General features: G+C 43.8%; 1 protein-coding gene across 1 annotated transcript in view; it reads left to right on the top strand.

The window, feature by feature from the left end:
* The first annotated feature begins 8000 nt into the window (after positions 1-8000).
* The window catches only part of CDC5L (cell division cycle 5 like), a 61656-nt gene continuing 57468 nt past the window's right edge, over positions 8001-12188 (top strand). Inside the window, exons 1-2 of the mRNA XM_037142594.2 lie at positions 8001-8159; positions 11224-11327. Coding sequence (XP_036998489.1) covers positions 8115-8159; positions 11224-11327 — 149 coding nt within the window. The 5' untranslated portion in view covers positions 8001-8114. The remainder of the gene's footprint in view (positions 8160-11223; positions 11328-12188) is intronic.

The raw sequence follows: 12188 nt of genomic DNA, 5'->3' as shown, positions 1-12188 counted from the left end.
TTATTTATTTATTTTTAGAGAGAGGGGAAGGGAGGGAAAAAGAAAGGGAGAAAAACACCGGTGTATGAGAGAAGCATCCATGGGTTGCTCGATCGCCTCTCACACACACCCCACCTGGGGCCAGGCGTGGGACCCGGCAGGCGTGTGCCCTGACCTGACCCGGAGGGGAACGATGCTCAACCAAGTGAGCCGTGCCAGTCGGGACGAGAATGCTTAGTCTTTCATGGAACTCAACCTTGACTGCCGTGCCTCTACCCGCAGGTACTTTGGACTTTCCAAGACAGCCCTGAGCGGAAACAGGCCCACGGAGCATGCGCCGCGCGCCCTGGGCGCCTCCTTCTGTCGCCTGCTCCTGTTGGCGTGCCGTTCTCAGTCCAGTGTTTGACAAGGCGTCACTGTGCTGGTTTTTTTTTAACTTTGTGTTTTGAAAACTTTCAAGCTTGCAGAAAATTTACAAGAATTGTACAATGAACAAATACCTGCGTATCCTTCACCTGTGTTCTGCGCTTGTTCACACCTGTCCAAGTTTGTGTGTGCGTGCTCTCGTATCATTGCTGTTATTATTTTGCTGAATTATTCAAGAGTAAATGGCAGGCATCATAACCCTTACTCCTACATACCTATAAACCTCAGTGTGTGTCTCCTAAGGTCAAGGATGTTCTCCAACAATCACAATACAAACATCAAGTTCATAGAATTCAACGTTGATACAATACTCCCACTATATAGTCCACATCCAGTTTTATTCAGTCAAATTTAGTTTTCTAAGGATGCGCTCAAATCAATGGTAAAATGCAGATATTTGAGTTTTCGTTAAATTTAATAAAATTATTTTCATTTCACTCATGCCTTTTGAGATTTTTCTCCACTATTCACTTGATACATGTCAGAAAAATGTGCAGGCTGGCTCTCCACCAGGTAACTGATGCCAGTGCCTGGTAGCTGCATTCCCTGTTTCCGTACTGTCTGTCCATGCAGCCAAGCAGAGTGACAGCTCAGGGAGCACCAGTCATGAATCCGAGGGTCTCTCATCAATCAGGCAAGGCGCAAACATTTGGAGGAAAAGGTACAAGACTCACATCCTTGTGTGGGCAGGCTGTGAGTCTCAGCAGTCAAACCGATGACTCAGCGTTTTCACAGCCAGTCTCCTTCTCCACTAAGGAGACCCCATGGGTTGGCTAATGAGGGGTGCAGATCTGGCTGTCCCGAAATCTTAAGAGTGGAAAGAGGGAATTGGGGCCCATGCTGAAACTCAAAATGCCCAAGACATGAGACATAATTCTTTTTCCTGTCAAAACATCATCTTCAGACAGAGCCAAATCGAATGAAGCACATCCATGCTGTCTTCGTACCTGCCTTTAGATGAACTACTGGAGAATGCGTGGCTACTGCCGGTTGCTGGGCCCAGCCGGTCTCAGGTTAGCATCAGCAGGCCTCTGTGCTAACTCTATTACCCCAGGACACGAGGCCGCCTTGCTACCCAGCAGGATGCAGGGAAGAAAATAAAGCCAAATAATTTAGAAATGGGAAAAAGAGGTTGCCAACAGATTTTTTCAAATACATTAACTTCCAAAAAAAATCTGTGTGCTTCTGTTACTTAAAATATAAAGATGCCATCTGCAACCACCTGTGTGAGTGGATAATGGGGAGGAACACAGTGTAGAGGTGCCAAGGTTCTGCAGGGGTTTCCAGATGGGATTGCCCAGGTGGAACTGGGAGCTGCTGGAGGGAAGGCGTCCTACACAGGAAAGGAGTTATGAAAAACAACTAACCAGTTTCACGGGATTTGTAGTAGTCTTAGGCTTCAAAGAGGTCTATATAAATCCTGGATGCTGCTCTAAGCTTGAGTAGATATGATTTTTAGAAATTATTAAATGAAAGTTTCAGGGCCAAATTCTATCCCCTGGAAATCAGGACACCTTTAAGTGGATTTGAGGTTCTCAGCAGCCTTATTCTACGCCACTCCCAAGGGCCGGTGGGCAAAGAGTCCCATCACCACTTTCAGATCAGATGTGCACACACATGCTTTGAGGAGATGAAGGCACAGGGTGTCCAACCCATGGCCCTCAGGCCACATGTGGCCGGGAATGCCTATGAATGTGGCCAAACACATCATTGTTCATTTAATTAAAACGTCATGAGATGTTTTTGTGATTACATGTCAGTGTATTTAATGTGTGGCCCAAGACAGCTGTTCTTCCAGGGTAACCCAGAGATGCCAAAAGGCTGGGCACCCCCGGAGGGAGGTGGCCAAATGCAAAGAGTGTGTGTCACAGCCCCTCCAGCCCCCCTTCTGTGTTGGTGCAAAGAGGCCGGCCCTCCCAGACACGAAGATCCTCTTCATTTCACTTTAGTTCTTTGGTAAATAAAAATGTCTGTGCACAGGTGTATGTGTGTGTGTACTCATTTCTTACTCTCGATAACAAGTTTGCAGGCTTAATAAGAACAACTTGTGTATGACATGGACAAGTAAATTTATTAGAGTACTACCAGCTTACATTGCACATGAGGTGTGCTCATTTCAGATCCTGGGAAAATGAAAAGTGGCCTCCGTGGACTAGAGGAAAAATCATTACACAGCTAGTGGCACCAAAGTCCAAATCAGCTAAATGCAGACAGGCCGGAGACTGTTTCTACAGTCTCTGCACTCTGCAGTCATCGAAATGTTCAGATATTAAGGTATTAAACTCTTAAAATTCCACAGGTGATTTAGGAATATTTTGCATGATTCCGTTGTGTGCATTTCTAGTGTGAGGTGTTCAGTTTGGTTAGACCGTTTCCTTTTGTTCTTAGGCATTTGGCCCTCAAAAGTTGGGCAGGGAAATGCTGTGTTCATAGGCTTTGGCTTCAGGAGGTATTTTAGCGGTGGATCTCTCCAAGATCACGGCAGTGAACTAGCGAGGCTTTTCTCTCCTGGCTGGAAAATTGGGATCGGTCGACACCTCAGCAATCTGCCAGACATGGGATGGTGCACCTTTTAGGGGGGCACTAGCCAAGTTCCCAGTGGGCTCTGGGGAAAGATGGGGGCCTCCTTGAGACGTCGGGAAACTAGGTGGTGGTACAGCCTGAACCTGCCCTGAGCGATGGGGTGGGGCACTGTTGACTTCAGGACCCAACTCCTGGACCTTATAAGAAATACACACATGCCAAGTAAACACTTCTTGTGCGTAGAGGGGTGCAGCCTCCTATCAGATAAACCATATATCCCGGTGACTTGTCTTCTGGGGAAATGTATCTGCCTCCACCGAATATGGAGAGGGTGTAGGGTCAGCTTCTCCTGGTGATTGTGTTAGGGTGTGATCCTCTGGCTAGGAATGTGTTCTTTTGGGTGCAGAAACTGGGCTTCTCTTACAAAGGGAGGACAGAATGGATGCAGGAGACACAGTGATATTTAAAAATTGTTTATCTGAGGTTCAAATTTAACTAGGAGGTCTGTATTCTTATTTGCTAAATCTGGCAACTTACTGCAGTGGTGGCACACAGGAGAGTGATTTGATGGCTAATTCAAAGGTAAAAATGGCAAGACTCTGGGATGGCTTGGATATGGGTGGGGGGGTGTAGGGGAGAAGAAGTGGCAACAAGGCGGATGGTGCTGTTGCCAGGGCAACATGTGGTATCTTTATACACCTAGAGAAAGATGCCATCTTTGTGGACACAGCCCTGTGGATGTACCACTTGGTGAGCAGTGTGCAAGCTAGCTTTCAACCCATTTGTGTCTTGTGTAGTGAACAACTTACACAACTGTACACAGCAGCCTGGTGCTGTTCACTGGATTCAGGAATGCTGTGTAGATTTTCAGGGTTGGGGGGGAGTTCAATTTTGAGAAGCTGACATTGAGGAACCTGTGACACACATGGGCAGAACTGTCCAGGATGTAGTTGGGCATCTGGTGTACGCATGTGAACAAGTTGCTTCTGAGAAATGTGAACCCCAAGCCAGTGGATGCGGGATCTACATGTAAATGACCTGACTGGAATATAAATCCCAAACTGAGAACCTCTGGGGAAAAGAAAATACGAGAAAAAGCAAATTGTCTTTGGGAACACTTTGCCACCTCAGGGCACAGAGGACTTCCTGGAAATAACACCCATGGAAATGAGCTTCTGAGAAAGAAAGGACAAACTGTGATGGGACCCACCACAAGGAAGTCTCAGCAGGTGAACCTCAAGCCAATTAACATGATTAACCGTGGTTAGCAATATGATATGAGTTACCAGCCTTTGGGGTGCAGGCAATTCAATTTTGCAGTAACTTGACACCCAGACGTTAATTCCTTCTGACGCTGAGGGATTTCTAATGGGAGGGAGGGGCTGTGGGTGGCAGAGTCTGGTAGAGGGGGTGGGGCTAGAAGACTTGTTTTGAATTGTGTTCAAAGCAGCACAGTGTTTCCACTTTTATTTCATCTATTTATTTGGAGGGAGGAATAAAGAGTATCGGGGTGGCTAACCTCAGCCCCTAACCATGCCTTATTGTTGTCATAGGCTTTGACCCTAATATTAGCCCATTCCTGGACAGTTTCTTGATGGCAAAAAAAAAATGGATGAAAAGGAAACTAGAATTTTGATCGTTTTCTCTGCTAAGCCAAGTTAGCTCAGGCAGAACCAGTTCTACAGAAAGGGATGAGGGGGTGAGGAAGTGGGGGATAATGCAACCTACCAAGTCCAAGAAGTGTTCCCGCTAGATAAGATAACAGACAAAGAATCTGGAGAAAGGCTTCCTAAAATGATAGAGGGTGCTTGTATGTTGCTGGCAGATTACAATGGCAGATTGGTGGCTGAAATAGATGACGGGAAGCAACTCACTCCAACGCTAGCAGATTTTCTTCGTTGTCAAAGGAAGCCCTTGCAGAGAAAGAGCATGAATTGGAGGAACACAAGCACAAGTTAGCCAGAGTTTGCCTGGTGCGCAAAGAACTCAGGTCCTGGATCCAGGGCCTGCCAGATTTACCTCGATTGCCCCATGTCACCAGCAGCCACATGCACCTGCCCTTTGCAGGGGATGTCAACAGTGAAGATTGATGACCTGTCTCTTTTCAGGGCCCAGGGCTTTGCAGGAGATGGAGACAGATTAGGTGGATAGTCCTGTAGTGTTATTTTTGTGTATTGTTGAGAGTGACACTAACGGTAACAACAAAAACCCAAGTCATTTATAAAGTTGTTTAAAATGTTGATTTGTTTACTATTTTATTGCTAAATTAACATGACTTAGTTTAAACAAAGTGATGGTCTGTGTATTAATAAGATCACAAATAGTGATTTTTTTCAAAAGATCTTTTGTAAATCTTTTTGATCCAGGCCCTTATGAGAAATTCCATGTTTCTTTTTCTTTATGTATTTTCAAATGTGTTTCTTTATTTTCATCAGTATCTAATCACTGTATAGCATGTAATTCCTAAAGGGTGAGAGCTAATCAGGAGTTGGTTGAGGTTTGATAGTATAGTTAGGACTTGATTGTAGAAGAGACTAAATGTTTCAACTTAATCTTCACCCATCTCCCCGACCAAAATATCAGCTCTGTGCCTCTCAATGCCGTTGAGTCCTTATTCCTTAGAGGTCAGTAACTTAACACTAAACACGATGTCATTTTTACAGTCAGGTCGGAGCTTAGGGAATGTTTCCACAATAGCACCGTAGGGGTTCCTTTGCGGCTGCCAGAGTAGAATAAGGGGAGTGTTAAATAGGGACCCCTTCATTAAACTGTTTAAAAACAGTTGATTGGATTAATGGGAAGTGTTTGGGAAATATTATACATTTTGACATTCTACCAAGAGGACAGCTTTCATTCTGTAACTGATTTCTGTCTGGCAGGTCAGTCTCCTTTTAACATAAGTGATCCCTTTAATATAAAGCCATCTATGGGATTATGAGAAACAAAATAATGATACTTTCATTATTCCCATAGCCTTAACTTTAAAAACTATGGTATTTTTTAGCTGTAATATCTCCAGGATACGTTCATTAATGTTCCGTGAAGTAGCCTGGAACATTTGTAATGTTTCCTTAAGGGTTTGAATGACTGTGTATTTGGAGATTAGGCAGTGCTGCTCTACAGGGTAGGTCTGGTAAATACTCTATTTGTATGTTTAGAGTTATCAGAACAATGTACTTTTAACTCTTTTAACCCTGTGTGTTAGAGCAGTTGCATGCTCTCCTGCTTTCTTCTTAAATCACATTGTTAAGCTATGGATTGGAATTCAGTGATGACTTAGGATAAACATTTTTTATTCATTGTTAGACATTTCTCTTTTCATGGTGAGCAGATTCAAATTAGATAGGCCATAAAACACCTTTAAATCCCCTCCTCCTGAAATAAGAGTGTCCTGTTCTCAAAACATTACTATTTTGTGACAATTTTCCAGCAGGTGTCAATAAGCAGCCTTGTAGAAGGAGCATCTTTTCTAGCTGATACAAAGGTGCCCTTAGTGAGATGGAGAAGCCATCATCAAGGGCTCTTGAGAGAGAGGACTGGCTGTGTCAGGAATCTTGCTTACAAATAATAGAAACCCAATTCCAACTGGCTAACGCCCTAAGGTGAACTAATCATTAGAACTCAGGGACAGGAATTCATCTAGAACTGAGAAAACACTGGATCCAGGGACTCCAATACAGTCAGGATCTACCTTTCTCTCTCTCTGTATTGTCCTTTCTGCTCCTCTCAATGCACCTGGGTCCTGCTTTCTTTCCCTCTTAGTCTACCTAGTACAAAACATTATGGCAGATGACTCCTGATGTCACGTATTACAGATTCATGGACCAGCATAGAGACTGGCCTCTTCCAGGTTCCAGTGTCTAAATTCCTAGGGAGGAGACTTAACTGGCTCAGCTCTGACTAGATCAAACACATGACCGTTGAGTGTGAAACAGTGTAACCACAGCAACTGAGTGGATGTTGGGAGTGGAGCGGGTGGGAAGTAATGGCAGATCACACGTCCTACACAGGGTTTCTGGAACAACCACTGATCACCTGGGATTGTCCATTTTTTTGAGCAGTATCAGACACTGCTAGGTTTATGATTATTTAATCCTTAGGACAATCCCAGCTACAACCAGAGGTTGGCACTATTCTCTCTACGGGTTAGGAAATTTAGGCTTAAATAAGATATTGCCTTTTCCTGAGTATGCTGTGCACTAAATTACTATTAGTTAAATGCCTAATAAAGTGCTAAATTAATAATCAACATAGCTCTTTTTAAAAAGTATCTTTTATTGAATATGCTATTACAGTTGTCCCAATTTTTCCACTGGTCTCACTCCACCAGGTACCCCACCTTCCCTCCAGCAATCCCCCATCTTAGTTCATGTCCACGGGTTCTACCTATAACTTCCTTGGCTTCTCCACTTCCTATAGTATGCATAACATCCCCCTTTCCATTTTATACCTACCAATTATGCTTCTTAATCCCTGCACCTTTTCCCCCATCCTCACCCTTCCCCTGTCACTGCTGGTAGTCCTCCAGATGATCTCCATCCATATCCATGATGCTATTCCTATTCTAGTTGCTTTGTTTTGTTTTTTTTTGGATTCAGTTGTTAGTTGTGAGTTTGTCATTTTACTATTCATAGTTTTGATCTTTTTCTTAAATACATTTCTTTAACATTATTTAACATATAATAAGGGCTTGCTGATGATGAACTCCTTCAACTTTATGCTGTCTGGGAAGCACAGCAAGGCTCTTTTCAAACCAGCTATGCCAAAACTCCTTCCGCCGGAGTGGTTCCCAGTCTGATACTAGGTGACGTCATGTACAGTCCCAGCCCAACGGTCCTCGGTAACAGGCACAGCCTACAACTCCCCAGGGCTGTGTTTTTCTCCAACTTGTTTTGGACATGCGCGGGCCGTATGGCGCTTTGGCCAGAGCGGCTTGTGGGTTCTCTGACAATCTTCCTAGATTACAGTTTTAACGACAAAAATACTTATTTTCCTTTCAGCTGCCCAAGTTCTCGCGATACTTGCTAGTCCGCTCCCCCCGCCCCACGCCTTGCGCCTGCGCAGGTCTTTACGTAGCAGAAGGTCGCGGCAGGAGGAAGAGGTGGCTTTCAGTCCCAGAGCGGGTCTGCTGTTGCTATTTCTCTGAAGCTCCTCTCGGCCTCTTGCCGAGACACCCCGCCGCCAAAATGCCTCGAATTATGATTAAGGGGGGCGTGTGGAGGAATACCGAGGTAAGTCCCCCTTTCCCGCCGTCCTCTGCCCTTCGCCCCCTCTGGCAGCTAGTGCGCACGCGCACTGAGGTCCGGGAGACTAGGACGATGCCCTGCAGGGTTTGCGAGGGAGGCAGAGCCTGGCGGACTCTCCAGGCCTTTACCTGGTGTCCGACTCTGCATTATTTGATCACCTCAAGGACAGGGACCATGATTAAACCACTCGACTACCTGCGGTGCACTTGTTAGGCTCCCAGTGAACATTCGTTGCAAAGAGGATGTTCCCCCACTACCCCGGCCTGGAGGAATTCAGAACATGGAGTGGGGGTTAGGACATCAGCGAGAGTTGCTTTTCTGGGGCACCCCTACCTCAGCCAGGACACGGAACCTTTCTTTAATATCAAAAATAAAGAAGTGCCGTGGCCACAGCTTTGTTTCTTCCTTCATTGACGTTCGTGCAGAGTTTGGGAAGCAGCTTGAGCGCCAGGTTCAAAGAGCCGGTTTATGCCCCTCAGCTCTCTAGTTATCTGTTATCAAGGCATAACTTGTCTGCCCTCCCGACAGGTCCCAAAGCCTGTCTCTTCCTGTTACCTCTCAGCTTGGATAGAAGCCAGATGGAATAAACTGATTGCGGTAGTTTCTTTACTTCCAGAAATGTAGTGGATCATGCCAGTGATGAGCCAGTAGAGAGATAGTAAAATAAAAATAAGATATTAGTACAGTTTGTGTTCAGAGTGCACTGAATTTTTCAGTTTCTGGAGCACAGCACATCTTTTCATGATCTCCGTCTTTATATATCTTGTACTTTATTTAAATATCCTCCTGCTGCTTGACATCTTTCTGATTATCCTTCAAAACCCAAATCAGAAACTGGTCTTGGAATTTTTACCCATTTTTCTTGTGAAAATTAGTTCCACCTCCAGTGTTCCCATCACTTTCACACATTGTTACAGTTTTTGCAGGCATCACATCCTTCTCTGTGTTGCTGGTTAGTTTATTAATCTCTCAGAACCTGATTAGAGGCTTTCTCATTTTTCTAATGTGAATGATAATAATACCTACCTCTCGAGGATTAAATGACTCAATATATTTAGAACATTTAGAACAAAGTCTGACACATGGTATTCTTTCAGTAAGTGCTGGTGGCTGTTGCTTTCCTCCAGCAGACAGCACTAGAAGAGGACCAGATGGTGCTTTCCCTAACACTTAGGACAATAACCAACATGAAGTCCGTTGCTTAGCAAAATGTTTGCCAGGTGGATCTAGTAGGGTGGATAACTGCTATACATGTATTCTTAGTTGAAGATGTGTTTAAGTACAGCAGTACTGCAGCAAAGTCATAAATAAAGTTCGTGACAACTTTGCCTTGCAGAGGAAACCAGACCGTTTATATTGGAGAAAAGGTCACTTCTGGGGGAGGGAGATACAGATGTATGAAATCGAGTAACAGCATGATTCCCATGCAGTGGCCAAAACTTTGCAGTCTTTTTTAATGTCTGGTGATGGGAAAGTGGATTGGGGTGGAGTAGCTCATGTATGAGGCATATAGTTCAGGTGGAAAAAAGCCTCAAAGCAAAATGCCCCAAGTGCATTGATCTGTGGTGGCTTTATCATCTCTGGTGGCTATGGCTTATCTTGCTGGGCTCTCCTGGGATTGGCGATTCCATGATCAGAGTGGGTGCCCTCATGAAATAGTATCTAGAGACGGGAAGGGTGGAGGGAGAGCTAACTGTGAGGTGGGAGAGAAATAGTTAATTCTCAAGTTAGAGCTGGATGTGGATTCTAGGGTCAGAGTGGAGATTAACGAAACTGGAAAGAAAATTCCATTCATAAACTGGAAGCAGGAAGTTTGGATTGGATAATGGAGTCACTAGAGTCTTGACTCGTTTCTTGAGGGCTGGATGTGTCCTCTTAGATTCTCTTTGCTTAAGCACAAAAAGTATGATGTTAGGTGTTCAGGAAATGTCTTTTTTTTTTTAAAGATTTTATTTATTTATCTTTAGAGGAGAAGGGAAGGAGAGAGGGAGAGAAACATCAATGTATGGTTGCGATCAATGTATGGTTGCGTTTGTGCGTCCCCTGCTGGGAACTGGCCTGCAGGGAACCTGCCTGCAACCCAGGCATGTGCCCTCACTGGGCATTGAACCGTGATTGTCTGGTTCACAGGCCCGTGCTCAGTCCACTGAGCTACACCAGCCAGGGAGGAAATGTCTTTTTGAATAAGTGAATGAGGTATACTCTTTGGAAGAGAATGACAGCCACACATTGGAGAATATTTTTTGTTAGTCTTCAAGTAGGATTTCTCAGATTGGGCTGTATCCATCCCAGTTTATTGGGTGGGGGGTTTCATGTAAGGCAGGGTAGGATGAATGTTCTTCTAAGAGATTTCTTACTAATTTCTTTCATTTTGCTGATTCCAGCTTTCTGTTTATTATGATAGTAAATGAGGTTTTTGTACTTTTAAAAAAAATCTAGGACAGCAACTTTTAACCTTTATCATCTTGTGGCACACATAAACTAATTACCAAAATTCTGTGGCACACCCCAAAATATATTTTTTGCTGACTTGACAAAAATAATAGATATAATTTTAATTACATTCACACTAGATGGCTATTATTGTGTTGGTTGTCATTTAAAAAAATATTTATCCATTGATTGATTGGTTTTAGACAGAGAGTAAGGGGGTTGTGAGGGGAGAGATGGGAAAACATCAGTTTGTTGCTCCACTTACTCATGCACTCACTGGCTGACCCCTTCACATGCCCCCACCAGGGATCAAACCCGCAACCTTGGCACATCAGGATGACGCTCCAACCAATTGAGCCACCCAGCCAGGGCTGTTGTCATTTTTTAGTTTGATAGTCTAAGGGAAAAGAGGTCAGCGCCCTGACTAATTAATTAGTCAGGTATCGCACGTTTTAAAAATTCTTACGGCACACTGGTTGAAAATTGCTGACCTAGGATGTACGTATGTGTCTCTTTCTTTCTCTCCAGTAACCTGTCAGAATTCATTTAAATTTTGTCTTTTCTCACTTGGAGTTTTATTATTGAATGTCCTGTTTTTCTTTGACAATCTTTTTAGGATGAAATTCTGAAAGCAGCGGTAATGAAATATGGGAAAAATCAGTGGTCTAGGATTGCCTCACTGCTGCATAGGAAATCAGCAAAGCAGTGCAAAGCCAGATGGTATGTACCGGTTGATGAATGGGAAACAGAAAACAGCCTTAGTTATGATGAGGAAAATGTCGGTGTTTTGAACCTTACCAAAGAAAGCAGGCATTGTGATGTAACAGAAAGGGTACAGTGGGAAATGGGGATTTAGATTTAAGACCTAGCTGTCATTTGCTTCCTGTGTGATCTTAGGCAAGCCATTTTTACATCCTTTCTCTCATGCCTCTGTTTTTTTTTTTTCCCCATTTGAAGGTAATAATACTTGCCCCTCATTGGTGGAAATATGAGGCTCAAGTGAGTTAATGTGTTTGAGAATGGTGTTTGAGAATGGTGAAGCATAAATCTGCTTTTAGATACAGATGGACTCTAGCTTACAGATGGATTGTGTCCAGAAGTTTAAAAGCTGGTTAGAACTTTCTTTCCCCCAAAAATGAATTATAAATAATGGTTAACTTTCTAGGCTAGCTCACAGTAATTGAGTCATAATACAGTTGAAATACTATATATTTGCTACCCCAGAATATAATCCATCACTATACCTGGATATTCCCCTTTAAGTCACAAAGTAGTGGAACATTAAACTTTTTACATGTGTTCTTGGCATGAGTGATCTGGCCTCAGCCCTGACCTATGTGGTTCTAGGATCATATTTTGAATTGTACAAGAGCGACCTAATTTCCTAGGCACCCGAGTAGGCGAGTGGATCATAATGTAGGGATTAGACCTCAAAGAGGCAGACAGTCCTTAAGCTGAAGTAGTTCTGATTTCTGTTTCAAGAAGTCAGGGGAGCTAAGCCCCTCCTTGGATGTGTGATAAGGCTTCTGTCTTGTTTGTCAGCTTCTCATCCAGCTAAGTAAACCAGATGGAAAAAGTGGG

Source organism: Artibeus jamaicensis, unplaced genomic scaffold, assembly GCF_021234435.1.
Source record: "Artibeus jamaicensis isolate MK-2021 breed Jamaican fruit bat unplaced genomic scaffold, CSHL_Jam_final contig_484, whole genome shotgun sequence".
Lineage (NCBI taxonomy): Eukaryota > Metazoa > Chordata > Mammalia > Chiroptera > Phyllostomidae > Artibeus > Artibeus jamaicensis.
The sequence above is the reverse complement of the archived record's forward strand: the minus strand, read 5'-3'. Positions and strand labels throughout refer to the sequence as shown.